General features: G+C 42.2%; 1 protein-coding gene and 1 pseudogene across 4 annotated transcripts; one reads left to right on the forward strand and one right to left on the reverse strand.

Moving 5' to 3' along the window:
* The first annotated feature begins 935 nt into the window (after positions 1-935).
* fosl2 (FOS like 2, AP-1 transcription factor subunit) lies at positions 936-8,752 on the forward strand. 4 transcript variants are annotated; one of them, XM_029139256.3, is made up of 6 exons: positions 936-1,116; positions 1,184-1,359; positions 1,895-2,014; positions 4,224-4,502; positions 4,638-4,745; positions 6,081-8,752. In XM_029139256.3, exons 4-6 carry the CDS (start codon positions 4,239-4,241, stop codon positions 6,606-6,608), a joined length of 900 nt encoding a protein of 299 aa, XP_028995089.1. In that variant the 5' UTR covers positions 936-1,116; positions 1,184-1,359; positions 1,895-2,014; positions 4,224-4,238; the 3' UTR covers positions 6,609-8,752. The 4 variants fall into 4 exon arrangements, with proteins under 4 accessions (XP_028995089.1, XP_028995088.1, XP_028995086.1 ...); XM_029139255.2 differs by lacking the exons at positions 936-1,116; positions 1,184-1,359 and adding an exon at positions 1,366-1,568; XM_029139253.2 differs by lacking the exons at positions 936-1,116; positions 1,184-1,359 and having other exon boundaries at positions 1,366-2,014.
* Positions 8,753-12,732: 3,980 nt separating this feature from the next.
* Positions 12,733-16,830, reverse strand: LOC114848793 (potassium voltage-gated channel subfamily S member 3-like; annotated as a pseudogene).
* Between the last annotated feature and the right edge of the window lie 117 nt (positions 16,831-16,947).

The following is a 16,947-nucleotide window of genomic DNA, read 5'->3' on the forward strand; positions in this document are numbered from 1 at the left end:
TGACACCCAGTAACTCTGGAAAGGGTGACATATTGGAAGGCTGCAGTACCTACATTATAACTGACGTGTTCACGCTATGAGCAAGCACAGAAACCGACTCCCTCCGCGGCGAGTGGTCACCTCAGAAAACCCCCCTGCGAGAAGATTCTTTCCTCCGCGCAACTTCCCCGACTGAACGCTGCAGCTCAAACTTTTGATGTAAGCGACTCGTTCTGGCAACGACACGCGCGACAAAACAGGTTTAAGAGAGCTCAGCGCCACCAGTTATGGTGCTACAGATTAAAATAGGAACCGTAGCAGATTGGATTATACTTAATACGCCATTTCACATCGTGTAACATGTCACATTCTGGGCGCCGTGCCCTTGTTTGAGGTGCGTCCGAATTACAATTAGCCCACATTTCACTAAAATTCATTCGCAGCTGTGGTGCTGCACTTTTGTGTAGCCATAACCATCGGGCCACAATAATTTGACCATTAGCACGGGATCATGCTGTGCCGTGCCATCGTTTTGCGTTTCACGCCGTCTCTCCTAATTAGGCACAATGTGTCGCTAACAAATATCACAAATACTCAATTGTGCAGAAACACTGCGTGTCCAATCATTGTGGGTGCTTTTAATGTGAGAATAAACATATATCAAGGAGAACAGACGCAAACGGAAGCCGCCGGATGTTAAGTTCGGGTTTGTATAAGCTGTAAAAACTGAATGGCTACATGTACATGTGCGCGTATCTTACGTCGATACAATGGCTGACGGGCTGAACAAGGACGTAGATGTCGATTTTAATTCAGCATTGACAACTTTGAAAACGTGCACAAAATGCTTCGATTTTACGCTTGCGTGTATGTGTGAACTAATGCTGCTCCGCACGGGTCCATGCTCTCATCATTTGAGTATCTTCTCTGTTTCTGCACCGCTCAGTACTGGACCGGGACCCGCTCGCTGTGAGTTCCGACTTCGGAGTGGAGTGAGCAAGGGGAGGGAATCCCTCCAGTGTCTGACGCTTCTTTTACCAAGGAAACCCACACGCGCTCTCTGACGCAACTGCCCATTTTAGGAAACATGCGTCAATGGACCACAGCAAGTCGGATAACTAGTGAAATCCATAGCAGGTAATGACGTTCGTAACACAAATTCAATGTTTCCAGGCATATTTTTTTACTTTTACTGTGTCCGCAGTTTTCGGAATGCATTTCCAACGTTCGCCACGGGATGAGCGGCTGAAGCAGATCTTCCTTCTTTACTCCCTTATCCAGAATCAACCCCTCCCTGGACGAAGTCGCAACGCCCAGGTGTGACGTCAGCTGTTTCGTCGGCGTTGAAAAGCCGTTGCAGTTCTTCATAGTGCCATTAAAGTGAGTCATCTCTAGGAAGTGTGGTAAAAAGGAAAAGAAAAAGTCAGAACTGTTCCATGAACAGCAGGGCGCCCAGATAGAATGAAGTAGGCAAGCGACGGAAAATACTGAGAAGATTAGAGAGGCAATAGTGTTTAAAGCGAATGTTAACGTGTGTGAGTCACTCTGTATCTGCAGGTTCACTTATCTACTGGATTTGACTGCCGAAGGTGTGTTACTGACTTAATGCTGAAGTTTACGCACCTGAGAAGATCTAGTGGTGTAGTTTAGATTCACTGGCGGCCGAGTCATTAAAGCACAAAGAAAGAAATAGCTTCATAAGTAACGCAATATCAGTGACATGTTTTAGGTTAGGTTGGAGGACAATAATTGCAGTTTGTCATTGGCAACTCTTCTCTGGATATCCCAAAGTAACAACGGCTCGTGTTAGAGGATTTTTCTGTTGGTGCCTTTGATCTGCGAGGATTTTTTAAAAAAGGGGGTTCCGAGCTCAAAAGTCTCCTGAAATCTTCCTCTTTCCTGGATCATGTACCAGGACTACTCCGGGAACTACGACACCTCGTCCCGCGGCAGCAGCACCTCTCCGGCCCAGCCAGAGTCCTTCACAAGCGGCAGCAGCACGATCGGAAGTCCGATCTCTACCTCAAGTTACCAGGTAACAACAGGAAATACGGATCTATCGACATGTTTTCTAACTTAGCATTCGCCTGTTTTATACTATTTGCACACCTGCAGAATGCTAGATGAATATATTTTATTCAACCCATTATAATTTTTAAAAAAGAAATCGGAGCTCGTGTAAAAGAAACAGGCCTAATGACACATATTGCATCAGAAGACTCGCTCAGTGCAACTGCGTTTTGGATTCACATCATTGCGCAGGACTCACCGATTGGTGCGTACAGTAATCGGCGAATACCTGCTGACTTGGCGCATATTAATCAATAAAACCATTTATTCCGGCACGTGTCCTTAAATCAAACGTTTAAAGACGGTGAGTGCAGCGCCATATATATGAGGCGGTGCGTTTTGCAGGAACAATGGGGCACAGTGACATGGATTTGAGCCGGCGGTTTCCAGGTATGAGTCTGAGGTCCAGTCCAGTTTGGTGTTTACGCGTCAAACATATATTATTTATATAAATATATGGGCGCGCAGTAGATTCACGTTATTCTCCCAGATGTAGGCACTGTGTGAAAATAAACTGGAAAACGACAAAAACTATCATGGGAAACGCAACAGGCATCAACACCGAGGTTTCTCCAGAGTGAAGGTGTTTTTACGCCAAGAGTACGCACGTGTAGAACACATTAATAGATAAAGCCAAAGTTCATATTTATTGAATATATGTAGTCAAACATAACATGGCTATAGACCAAAGGGTAGATGAGTTACATCAGGCGGGTTGCGTGCTGCATGGCACATTTCCTTCAGAGGGAAGCGCGTAGACTGGGAGCGCAAGGCGACCAAATGCCTCAATTTCCTGTCCAGACAAAATGCCAAGATCGCGTCGCTGCAGTTCATTGTACTTGATTTCCCAGATTTTATCATAGCCTTCAAAACATTCTGTGTGAGTTATGTCCCACATTTACCGTCGTTTTGCCAGCGTGACGTTGTTGGGACGCCATGCTAGAAGGTTCACAAATGATAGGGTACAAATCCGGGAAGAGGCATGTTGTTTACCCGCACCGAGCCTCGCGTATAGTGCAGTTGTGTGGAAAAGCCAAGTCAGGCTCACGCAATATTACGGTAAACGACGTTGGCCCGTATATTACTAGTCTGGTTCCCTTTAATCACCCAGTGCCGGGCTGTCTCACATTACGACGGGCTGATACATGATCTCTTTGTTAGCTTTAGTGATACACTTCAAAAACGGGCCGCGTTTTTTATTCTTGTTTTATTAGACCAATAGAATTTTTATCAGGCCAGCAGTTTCCGTGTTTAGTGTAACTATGTTAGATTTGGATCAGTACCACTCCACTGCATACACATGTCTTCATTGGTTGTTTTTATTTAGGGCGGAATTTTAATGCTCTTATATTGAAGCCAAGCTCCCCAAACATTCCACTCGCATAATTCCGGCTAACTGTCTGGCTTATTACAGCCGGCTGCTTCCCCCTTACTGGAACTGACTGCGTTTCACATGTGCTTAACAAATCCCATACACAATGACTCACCAGATAAACAAAGTTCCAATAGACTGCCGGGATATCCGACGGAAGGTCGGGAATAACGGGGATATGGGTATGCGCGTAAATTACGCACACAGGCAGTCTGTTTATGGACTCCAGAGACATGAAGTAATACTGCTCTGGCATCGGTCTCACCGGCGGTCACCATGCAAGTCCTTTCTGCCTATATGTACATAATTATGCATTTATATTGTAATTCATTGCAATCCCTTAATAGTTTATTTCCATTGTTCAGTATCATGTTTTCTACAAAACAGAGACTTTGTTACCAAATAAAGTATATTTTAGAGCTATCCTCTCACATCCGCAGCTAGGATGCTCACACTTGGTCCAGATGTGCGTTGTACTGACTCTAGAGTATTTTGTCTCATGGTTGCTGCATTAAAGATAATGCACCTGACACCTGGGGCTTTCCCACAGCATGTGTCACTGTTCCACTTCAGGGGTTACATTCGCTGCCTATGTAGACTGAATCATTATTATCTGCTTGAAATGTGAACGATGTGTCAATTTAATAAAGGCGGGTGGTGGTGGGAGCCTCTGCCAGTGTGCAGCAGTGACCCAAACGTTAACACGGATACGGCTTGTAGGAATAAATTTGATGCATTCACCCCAAATTTCCTGCATTTGCTTGTTTTTTGCTCATGCGTCTCTCAATTCTTCTCTTTCCAGAAGTACAGGGTTGACATGCCTGGCTCCAACAGTGCCTTCATCCCCACCATTAATGCAATCACGACCAGCCAAGATCTCCAGTGGATGGTGCAGCCCACCGTCATCACCTCCATGTCCAACCCTTACTCTCGCTCCCACCCGTATGGCCATCACTTGACCAGCGGGCCAGGGCTGCTGGGTCACAATACGCTGCCTCGGCCAGGGGTCATCCGCTCCATTGGAGACGCCAGGGGCCGACGCAAGAGGGATGAGCAGGTGAGGGACGTGGGATGGCTGTGGGTAAGGGTCTTTAAAAAGGACTTTTTATTATGAGCATAATTGAGAAGTCAACCAGTACAATCATCCATTTCTGTTTTATTTTCTCTAACCAACTCCTTATATTATTTGCTCTGTTCTTTCTCTGCTTGTCCTTAGCTCACCCCGGAGGAAGAAGAAAAAAGGAGGGTGAGGCGTGAGAGGAACAAGTTAGCCGCCGCCAAATGCCGCAACCGTAGGCGAGAGCTCACCGAGATGCTACAGGGGGTGAGTCGAAACCCCGAAAGTACCGGAGCCAGAGGAGAAGATTAGAATCTTCTACCTGGTGCAGCTGTAATCATTTAAAGACACCACAAAAGGCCATAGCTTTTTGTTCCTTTTATGCAGCAACCAGGTCAAGTTAATAAACCCCTGCCCAAAAAATAAGCAACGAAAGGAAGTATTATTTAAATATAAGGAGTACACCAGGAGAAATAAGTCCCACTGGTTTAGCATCTGGCAGACGTCCAGCATTTTAAACTCCACGCCTAACTTTACAACCTCGTAATACTGGTTTGACTCTTGCTGTGTTTCTGAGTGCAAGGTCTGAGTGAAAAGATGACAGGCCATGAAAAGCTTTTTGTCTCAGGCAGCTGTAGACAGAGGTAGGGCTGTCTCGCAGCCCTGCCTGGCAGACAGTAACAGCATCTAAATGGACTAATTAGTGAAGTTGAGCTTGTCAGGCCTTAAAAAAAAACAGGAATGGAATTTGCTGTAGGCAGCTGTCGCGATGAATGCAGGACATTTTGTAAAAGGAGCAAATTGCTTGTCTCGCAATCCCATATCGAGACATACTGCTCACACACGCACGCTCGACGCACCAACACCCACACGCACACACACACACACACACACACACACACACACACACAAACACACCCACACACCACAGCCAAATGCTTTAAGGGAAAGAAAACCTAAATGCCTATCCTTCAGCACACGCCTGTGATTTTAAAATTCCAAATAAGGAAGTGTCACTTTTTAGTGAAATGTCGGATTCACATAGCGCCTTGCGTTAGCTATTGCACTGGACTCCCCCTCTGCTGGCGCCTCGTGGGCAACTTCCTCATACCTTTGTCCATGAGTCAAAGTTCTCAGACAGCATGTCAGCTTATCTTCATTTGCCCGACGTCTGCACCCGATGCACAGTTTTTACGAGATGTGTCTTTGTTTTTGATTTGACATATTAAGACACGCTGTTGATGTTGTGGAAGTTTTATGTCTCTAAAACACAAACAATTCAAAATCAGTATGTGTCGCTCAAAGTCAGACAGAAGGCTGCAGTCCAAGTTGCCTGCGACAATTTCTGGATTTCCAGTCTCAGTTGTTTTCCTCTCTGTGTTTTAAGGAAGCTGAGCAAAACAACAGTGCCCTCTCTTGGCTCTTTGAAGGAGAAACTGAGATGGTTGTAGGTTCTAATAGTTAGATTAGTCCTGCTTTGGATATCAATGAAAACATTAGGAAGCAGGGAGTCACACTAAATTCATGAAATGCTAGAGAAGATTTAATTTGGAAAACCTTTCATGAATTTCTCCTCATTGTCTCTTGTTTTTCTTCCAACAGGAGACTGAGAAGCTGGAGGAGGAGAAAGCAGACCTCCAGAAAGAGATTGAGAACCTACAGAAGGAGAAGGACAAGCTGGAGTTCATGCTCGTGGCCCACAATCCCGTGTGCAAGCTGCCCATGGAGGAGCGCCACCAGCCGCACCAGCAGCAGTGCGCCCCGCTTCCCCTGACCATGCGCCCCAACATGGCTGCCCAGGCTCAGATGAACCAGGTTATTGTGAAGCAAGAGCCCCAGGACGACGACGTGAGCAAACCCCAGCGCTCCGTCATCAAGCCCATCTGCCTAAGCGGTGGTGGTGGGATGTACTGCACAGATGGGGAAAGCCTGAACACACCAGTGGTGGCAGCGTCGACCCCAGCCGCCACGCCCAACAACCCTAGCCTCATATTCACCTACCCGAACATGATGGAGCCCGAGAGCCCATCACCCTCCTCCGAGTCCTGCTCCAAGGCCCACAGGCGCAGCAGCAGCAGCGGCGACCAGTCCTCAGACTCCCTCAACTCGCCGACACTCCTGGCCCTCTGAGCGAGGGCTCGGCTGCCAAAGCTGAGAAACAAACACTGTGGCTGAAGGCAAGCGTGAGGATCGACCACTCTCCCCTCCTCCCCTCTGTCTTTCTGAAGACCCAAGAGCACATTGAAAAGTCCAGACCAAGCTGACCGTGTGAGCCATGTCCCTTCCAAGGGGAGACCCACAAGGGCTACGCCACGTGTTTCTCCTTGTTGTGCTTCAGTGTAATATTTTTTATCGGTAGACACATGCGCTCTGAACCCAAACGAGTCTCACCCTTTTGCCATTTCAACTCGGGTGTCAACTTGTTTACCGAGCGTTACCGGCGTATTTTGGAAGACATGCCTGCATCTGGCAATTCTAAGTCGACATGACTTAAACTCAAGAGCATATTCTATTGTTTGTTTTTTTTGTTCCTTTCGTTTGGAAAAATCTCTAAAAAGCCATGTTGCACTCTGCCAAGACGAATCAATAAATCACTAAACGAGGTCAGCATTCTACTGGAATTTTTAAGGAGAAAAAGAGACAATGAGCAAAGACTTCCTCTCATCTATTTTTCTTTCCGGTTTTATTCGTCCTTTTCCCACCTTAGACCTTGATTCAGGAATTGCTACTAAAAGTGTGTACACGTTGATGATGTTATTTTCATCTCTTTAATTGTATTTATGGCCTGTGATGATTCAGTTTCTACGATGTGTTTTGTTGAGACATTGTCCTCTCCTTAATCTGCCTGTAGAAAAGCAAAGCGCTCAAAGCAGGGTGACTTAAGCACTCCTCAGTGTTGCAAAGGATACGAGCCAACTGTCAACTAGTTCCTCAATACTCTATACCTTCTATTTTGCCATAGTGGCTTGACTTTACAGTAGTATTGGTGTGCTTTTCCTCAGTGATTCTGTACCTTTATGACTAAGTGTATGTGATTTACATTGATGTCAGGGAAAATCTCTCGTTTGTAGTAGAACCCCATCGTGAGCCGCGCAGGGGCGCAGGCTGTGGACTGGTCTGGCCCGTGTTGCAGAGATGGTACTGTCACATGGATGGAAGAAACAGAAGATTTGTCTTTTTGCACAGACATGAAAGGTTTGAACAAAAACCTCCTCCACCAGATCCTGCACTCTTTTTGTTTCTTACACTTCTAAATAATAAAATGTCTTACCTTTATTTTCCTTTCAATATTGCCTCCCAGAGGCAGGTCAGGTTTCAAAAAGCCAAAAAGGTCTGTATGACGTGTAATCCTGTTATTCATTAGTCTCTGTCTGAATGGAGGGATTTTGCTCAAATGTAAGAAAAAGAAAAGCCACTGTGGTCTAGACTGTCGCCAGCTGCCAATGATGTCAACTCTGTTTATACTGTGTTTGTAAATCTGTCAGGTTTAGTAAAGAAATTATGTTTAAACTCAACTCAGATGTGCTGATTTATAGGTGTGTGAACATACAGCGACCTGGAGGTACTTGGTAGAAACGTAGTGGAAGCTCCACTGGCTTTACAGGCCAGTTCAGCGTTCGACTATGGGGAAGGAATAAGAGGCAACACCGTGCAAGGATGTAACAAAGTTCTATGAGGCACTTCTTTTGCGTTATTTTTACTTGTGTATCTTAAAGGGACGAGGGGTTTCAATACTGTGCACTGAGAAAAACACAACAGCGTTATTCGGGAGCTTTTCATTTACTTCAAACATTCCTAATGGATATTCTGCCAGGTGTTGAAGGGAGGGGCTGTGTCATCTTTGCTTGAAGCCTTTTTGTTTGTGTGTATTTTGAGGAATTAAAAGTGGCTGGGAGATTCTGTTGCGCAAAACACTTTGAAACACAAAACAAGCTGCTGCTACATGTTGGAAGTGAGCGTGTGAGCTCATTAGATGTAACAGGACAGATTTCATCCTGTGTGACAACGTGAATAACCAAAAACGTAACTGCAGGCAAGTCTGATATGTCTGTATGTTGAAATGATCTGAGGCCCCCTCGACACATAGGAAAGCCATTGACTGTAGATTTCTGCTGTACATGTCATCTACTGTCTGTCACCTGTTTTCAACTATTGCTTCTTTTCCAAATGCTTTAACTGTTTAAAATGATTCAAAATGAATAAAAACAGCAATATGTAAGCAGTGTTTGTTAATTTAAATGACTAATAATAAAAAATCATTTTGAACTTGGAAATGTTCTCTGTCATTCATGAAAATTGTTTTACAATACTTACCTATATTTATAATAATAAACTGACAAAAACGCACCTTGGTTACAGTTTAGTTAGAAAGTGTGACTTTCTGACACTATTTGTGACTTAGTCAAGGTAAAAAAATGAAATATCTATGAAGTTATTTTTTAATAGGTGAAACAATTTAAGCACAGAGAATGTAATGGACAGACCTATGATAACTTAACAAGAAAAATGTATATTCACTACTGGCAACATGCAATTCGTAATAGAAGCAGGCAGAATATTGATTCTTCATTGTAATGTTTTATTAGCCTTTGACCTTCTGGCAGAAACAGTAATGACAGTGTCTGCATAAAAAGACAGAAATAGCACTGATCTGGTCTTCATAAACACACAAATATTTTTAAGAAAAACAAACAAAGACATGATGGTTTATGAGTTAGTGGAAAAAGTAAACGGCCACTTAACGTGAGCAGCATGCAGCTGGTGGAAATTCTGGACTTCAATCAATGGAAAAACATTGATGGGTACTGAACAGCATTAGTATGCTGTTCATGATGCAACCTACATGTATGGCCACCTAGTACTTGACATGTGTGACTTTTGGTTAAAATCGGATCACATTTTATAACCATAACTAGGAAAATGTCATGTATTGCCATAATAATGTCCTATGACGCTAAGTATCTGTGGTGTTCATGCTCACAGTTGCATAATGGTAGTATCGGGTGGTATCTCCAGCCCCATGTCCATTAAAAAATAACTACTGTGTAAAAACAAATCAAATCAGCTGTTTTTTGTCTGTAGCACATCAAACAGATGTTGGTGAAACCGGTGGTTGCAATGAGAAATAAAATGAATAGATGTTTACTGCCACCAAGTGGTCACAATATGCATTTACAACATTATCTTATCGAACAACATTAATCCCAGAGGGAAATTGCTTTGCCCACTTTTGAATAACAGTGAGTGAAGACAGATATGTCTTATTATATATTATATAATACTACAATAATACTATATGATCATTATTTTTTCACACTGATGATTTGCATGTTTACTTTTACGCCAAATGCCCTTCCTGACGCAGCCCTCTTGGAACGTCCCCCTCTTGGCCTTGGAAACAGCACAGAAGTCACTGGCTTGCCTAGATTATACTGTACACTGTGTGCACAATTATTAGGCAAGTGATTATTTTGACCATAACATCATTTTATCCATAATTTCCAACTCCAAGCTGTATAAACGTGACGGCTTATTGTATTTAATGTATATCAGGTGATGTGTATGTGTCTAATGAGGAAGGGTGTGCTCTAAGGACATTAACACTCTATATCAAGGTGTGCATGATTATTAGGCAGATTCTTCTCCTCAGGAAAAATTGGCCAACAAAGAGATTTAACTGACTCTAAATCCTTCACAGGGACGCAGGGAAGCAACACTTTTGAAATGTCTAAGATATTGGGGGCGTGATCACAGAACTATCAAACGTCTTGTAGCAAATAGTTTACAGGGTTGACGAGTCAAGGGGAAAAGACGCAAATTAACCGACAAAGATTTGAGAAGAATCAAACATGAAGCTACCAGGAGCCTAATATCCTCCAGTGCTGCCATATTCCATGACTGCAACCGACCTGGAGTGCCAAGAAGTATGAGGTATTCCGTTCTCAGAGACATGGCCAAGGTAAGAAACGCTGAAACCCAACCACCTCTAAACAAGACACAAGTTGAAACATGAAGAATGGACGGACCCGTGGTTGGATCAGTTACAGACACAGGGCTCCACCTTGACTCAGATGCCAGCAAAGTGGTACTGGTATGGGCAGGTATTATTAATTATTAATTAATTATTATTGGGCATCAAAGTATCAAAAATGTCCTTCCTTCCTCCCTTCTTAAGCAGGAACTTCACTGTGAAGATAAATAGTACCCCTCTGCCATATTCCATGACTGCAACCGACCTGGAGTGCCAAGAAGTATGAGGTATTCCGTTCTCAGAGACATGGCCAAGGTAAGAAACGCTGAAACCCAACCACCTCTAAACAAGACACAAGTTGAAACATGAAGAATGGACGGGCCCGTGGTTGGATCAGTTACAGACACAGGGCTCCACCTTGACTCAGATGCCAGCAAGGTGGTACTGGTATGGGCAGGTATTATTAATTATTAATTAATTATTATTGGGCATCAAAGTATGAAAAATGTCATTCCTTCCTCCCTTCTTAAGCAGGAACTTCACTGTGAAGATAAATAGTACCCCTCTCTGAACAGTGTCTGGGAGGATGTGGTTGTAGCTGCACAAAAGGTTGATTCTGACCAGGTCAAGAAACTGACTGACTCCATGAATTGAAGGCTTATTGTTACAAACACCCCCAAGACCAGACAGGACGGAACCCACAAGCAGTAACAGGCGAGGATGGCAGAATACAAAACGATATTTATTATTACTACACAAAAAAGAGGGTCACTACAGAGTAGGAAAAAGGTTCACCAACTAAACTGAGGAGCACTGCGAAGCAGGACCAAACAAACTAAACAGAGGAATAACACTAAACAGAAGTAACTACAAAACAAAATCAGGACACAATAGGTCACTGCACTGAGTAGGTAAAATATAACCAAGAGTAACAAGGCTTTCACAAACTACAGAGTCAGGCTCTACACCTCTCTACAAACTTAGCCAAATTAGGAGTAGCAGGGCTGTTCACAATCCAAACTGAACAAAACCAACCGTCATACAGGAAGCCAGATGCAAACAGAGAGTCCACCATGACACACTGACAACTGGAGGACTCTCCATCCTCCACTTAAATAGTCCCCCAGTAATGATGATCCCGGAAGGAAACAGCTGCTCAGTGCCGCCCTCTGAGGTTGGGAGGAGACTAACAACACTTATGACTATTATCCAAAAGAAAGGTGGCTATATTGATCACTGACGTTTTCTTTTTGAAATTTCTGAAATGTTCATTTGTAAACTTTGAGTTTGTCTTTCATTATCACAGGTGAAAATAAAAAAAGTGGGAAAATCTTTGATTTTTATTCAGTTGCATAATAATTCTGCACACTAATAGTGTCCTAATAATGGTGTACATGTAAGATATTTTCTTAAGCCAAAACTTCAATTTTACTACTTTAATGTTCTTGTTTGAGTGTTTGTTAACATTTGGATTGACCATGAGCACTGCAGTTGTACAATGAGTTAAATATTCCTCAAAAAGTACAACTTGCCTAATAATTGTGAGCACAGTGTATATGAACATATCATTTCAAAATACCTACATATACGTACTTATACATATACCTAAAAATACGTACATACTGTATTAGACAAACATGTATCACATGTGTATGTCGGTTTATATATGAAAATGTAGCTAGAAATTTGGGCAGATTATTAATACAACAGCACCACACAACTACTATAACTAAGAAATATATAAATATTTATTATTATTATGTTGGCAGTCAGGTGAAGACAAGTATCTGTGAGTGTCTCCCTAAAAGAACTAACCCTGGTTGCAGTAGACAAAGATATACACAGAGTGTTTTTGTGACTGGAACCATGTTTTTTGGACTGCTGAGTCTGAGTGTTTGGAACCAAACCAAGAATAGAGTTCATGAGAAGAAGCTTAAAGTAAAGATGGAGGTGGAAACATGAAATGTAATGTATATGATGAACTTACACTACCAGTCAACCATTTAGACACACCTTCTCATTTTAAAGCTTTTTCTTTATTTTCATGCCTCTATTGAGGAGGAAATTCAGCAAATTAACCATGACAAGGCACCTGTGAAGTAAAAACCCTTTCAGTTAACAACTTCATAAAGCTCATGGAGAGAATGTCAAGAGATTACGAAGCAATCATCAAAGCAGAAATTCTATGTAAAATATAAAACATGTTGAGTTATTTCACCCTTTTTTCTTCACTACATAATTCAATCTGTTTATTCATAGTTTTGATGCCTTCATTGAAAATCTGCATTGTAATAGTCATCTCTATCTATCAAAGCTCTTTCAATCATTACAGTACCAAGTTTCTACGAAGAAACTACTACTTTCTATTTATTTCAGTTATTTCAACAAGACGGATAAAGTCAGTATTAGTCCCAAACACTATACCTGTATATAGTATAGAGAATGCATGGTAGTGTATTTTGTGAAGATTTCTCAACTTTTTCCTAACTAGTGAGTTTATTGTTGAACAGTGCCTTGATGTGAAACTTGGAAAAAATTATCACAAGCACTTGTGAATAATTTTTGGTTTTATTGTTCCATTTCATTGTCCTTTTAATGATACAACCCATGCTCTGTCACAGAACAGCCATCAAGAATTATACATGTACAGATGAACATAACATAGTAGCACCTGCCTTAGAGTCATCTGCCTTCACTGTTCCTGTAAGTAACATAACAGCTAACATTTAACATTTACCCGCTGCATGTTTGCTACATTGAAGGAACCAGTTTGGATAAAGTAATTTAAACTGCAGCAAAAGAGCAACATTACAAAGGCTGTCTCTAGATACAGCTACAGTGACACAGTGTGTAGACACGGTGTGAAGTCTTACAGGACTTAGTGCTCATGAAGAACAACAGGCTAATAGTTTTAGTTACATGAACTGAAACAATTTTTTAATTATAATATGTAGATACATGTCTAATTTATGGCAGGGGAGGAGGAGGTCATCTTACTGTCATGCTGTGTAGAAACTCCCTGCCTGTTCCTCAGTGTTGAATACAGATATGGCTGACAGTAGCATTTAGGCAGACAGTGAAGCAATAACTGGAACGTTATGCCATGCTGCATGACTTTGAGCATGAAGGAAGAATGTGTCCAAGCATTAAAGGTGAGCACACCGAGAGTGCTGATGTAGATGTTTGTTTAAGAGGTGAAGCCACTCACATCCCGATGCTGGAAAGTCGCATGAATGTTGCATTAGCACAGACTAATCTGATTAAAGATTGCTACCTCACCACAAAGTCAGCACTGCAGAGGTCATGGTTATCAACTGAGTTGAGATACAAGTGTGTGTGGTCTGCAGTAGTGGCATTGTTCGGATGGCAGCTCATTGATCGCAACATTCTTATCTGTACTGATAAACACACATAGATGCTGTTACTAAAGGTGACTGCAGCAAATGCATTAACCTGCATAAACTGTGAAACAGCCCAGCAGCACCATCAAATACAAATTCAAAGCCTTATAATGACAAGAGGACAAATAAGGCTTAATCTTCTATCAATGTAAAACTATCAACACTTAATTCTACAATTGATTTGTGAATTCAGCACCTAGAAAGGATTATTATTGATGTTTTGTTAACTGGGCACATTGACAGAGGACTCTTAAAGTGCTGATGACACAGCAAACATCAGGAAGCCTGTCACTGGATTAAACAATTACAAGCTTGGTGAAATTACAACAACAAAGTGACAAGTGAAAAGACTTATGGATCAATAGCAGATAAAAGGGTGCACGAGCACGAGGACAGATTCAGATGACTGACTTTTACAACTACAGACTTTTTTTTTTTAGACTTTTAACTCATTTGAAAACAGATTTTCTGATCGCTAAAAGCAGGTAAAATTAAGTCTCAGTTTCGTTGCCTTTGGTAAAATTTGGAGAACTTGAAGATGTTAGTAACAGACAGAGCTACAATCAGCAGGCCAAAGATGATGCACAGAGCTCCTATCAGCTTCCCAGCACATGTAATTGGTAGGGTGTCTCCATAGCCCACTGTGGTCATACTAATGGTGGCCCACCACCAGCCTATAGGGATAGTCTGCAGCTCAGATTCCTCTGATTCTTTCTCTACAAAGTAAATGATAACTGAAAATACGGACACCCCCCACAGACAAGAAGAGAACCAGCAGTCCTATGTCTCCTGTGAGCTGTGCTGCAGAGTGGCACCAAGTGAGCGGAGACCGGCTGAGTGGAGAGCCAGCTTCAGGATGCGAAGTACTCGCATCAACCTTAAGATCTGCACCACTTTACCAACATCCCCGAGATCTGTACTTTCACCTCCATCCAGAATGTCACAAGCTATACTGATGTAAAATTGCACAACTGACATATAGTCAATAATGTTGAGAGGGTTGCGCAAGAATGTCTGAGCTGACGGTGCAACAGCCAAACGAAGAACAAACTCTGCAGACAGGACACAGACACACAAGACACAGAGGTTCTCAAAGAAAATCCGCACAGGATTTTCTACCTTTTTCTCATTCATATCCACCTGATGGAAGTCTGGCATGCTGTCAATGCACATTGCTATAATTGAGACAATGACAATAGTCAGAGATGCTACAGCCATCGCTTTGGCTGTAGTGGAGTAACCTGGCTTCTCGAGTTGAATCCAGATATTCCTGCGGACCTCTGCACACCAGGAGCCCTCAAACATCAAAGAGCTCTTCTCTGAAGCTGACGCCTCAGCAGTGGAAGAGTCTGGGCTGTTGGGCTGAAGTTCTTCGCTCATTTCATCAAAGCTCCTATCCTTAGCTTTCTCCATCAGTTCATAGAACTTGCTGCTACAGCAGAGGTCCAGGTGTCGCTCCTTGATGCCCCAGTACTCAATCTCTTGAAAAAATGAAACGACACACAACCCATCCACCAGGTGGATTTTACCTGTGAGGTAAAAGTTGAGAACATAACAGAAAAAACATGGATTGCGATCAAAGTAGTACTCCATGTTTGAGGGGTTGAAGTCATCACAGAGTTCCAAGATGGCCTCTTTGGAGCTGCAGCCCAGCAGAGGTCCAAGGCGAATCTGTGGGAATCGCTCCAGGAGAATGTGCTCCATTCGTTGCTTGAAACCTCCAACGTTGACATCAAGCAGGCACCTGAGCTGTGCCTGTGGAAGATCCGTCCAGACACCATGCAGTTTGTGTTCAGTGCATTCAGGCAGGAAACTCTTTTTTGCCTGCCTGCAAACACACTGAAATTAACACTTTACACTTTCAAGCACTGTATGTCATGGCATATCCAGTGTGTACGTAATAGAATGCTAAATTGATACTTTTTCAGTATTCAGTAACTATTTCTTACTGAATGAACATAAGACTTAACATGAGACAAATTACCACGAGGCAAATGCATTGATCAATTGTGGTTCAGAGCATAGATCTAATATAATACTGAAAGGGTGTTCAGTGCTTCACATTGCACTGGATGGCAGGACAAGGTCAGATCAGAAGCATCCATAAAGCGATAAAACATGTTCTACTCTTAAAGGAATTAATGACTGGGCATGCAAGAAACAAGATTACAGTCATATAAATTGTGTGAATGAAAATGACACTAGAAAACACGTTCATGTCCCATGACTGACCTGGGAAATATTATATATATATATATACAGACTTTATATTTTAAAGTATGTTCACTGAGAATATTTCCTCTTCCACCATCACTAAAAGAAGCAGCAGCAGCTTACCTGGGCATGTGAAGAGGTGCTTCTCCAGTGGCAGCGTCTTGTGGCTGCTTTGTGCAGCGCACAGGGCAGTCTCGATCAAGAAAATTGATGACTCTCACTAGCCTCTAATGTAGAGCAAATTTAAACTTTCATATGTTTCCAGTGTTCAGGAAGCCAACTTATTACCACATGCCTACTTAATCAGTATAAAGGTTTTGTTAAAAAGGTGCTGACATTTTATTTATTTATTTATTCCACATTTTCTCTTGATTTTTATTATTTTATAATTTACTATGGAATTTAGGCTCTGTTGACATTTCTTTCTTTCAGTTATCATATTTTTCTAAATATTAAACAAAGAGAGAAAAGATATTAGATATTAATTATAATCATCAGTATCATTTCTTTCAGGCTGAAATAATGCAGAAGTAATTTATAGTTATATTGTTATTTAATTACATAGCTACTGTAGATAACACCCTGTAGGGTTGATCTAAAAGACTACTTTATGTCTGATGACCTGCAGAATATTGTTAATGTCTGTAAAACACACAGAAAAATGTAAACCTGCACTCAAGAATTGTTGTTCTAGTAAAGAGGTTACTACTTGAACAGGTTGAACAGAACTGACTGATATCAGGTCACTAATATGATCATCTAGCATCACTGCATAAAATGTTCTTAACATACACCAAATGGGGTGTGTGTAGTACTTGTACTGACAGCAGATGGCAGATTAAGCCTCTAGCTGAGGGCATCAGCAGGCATACAATCAGTCAGT

This window comes from Betta splendens, chromosome 22 (genome assembly GCF_900634795.4).
Source record: "Betta splendens chromosome 22, fBetSpl5.4, whole genome shotgun sequence".
In the NCBI taxonomy this organism is placed as follows: Eukaryota; Metazoa; Chordata; class Actinopteri; order Anabantiformes; family Osphronemidae; genus Betta; species Betta splendens.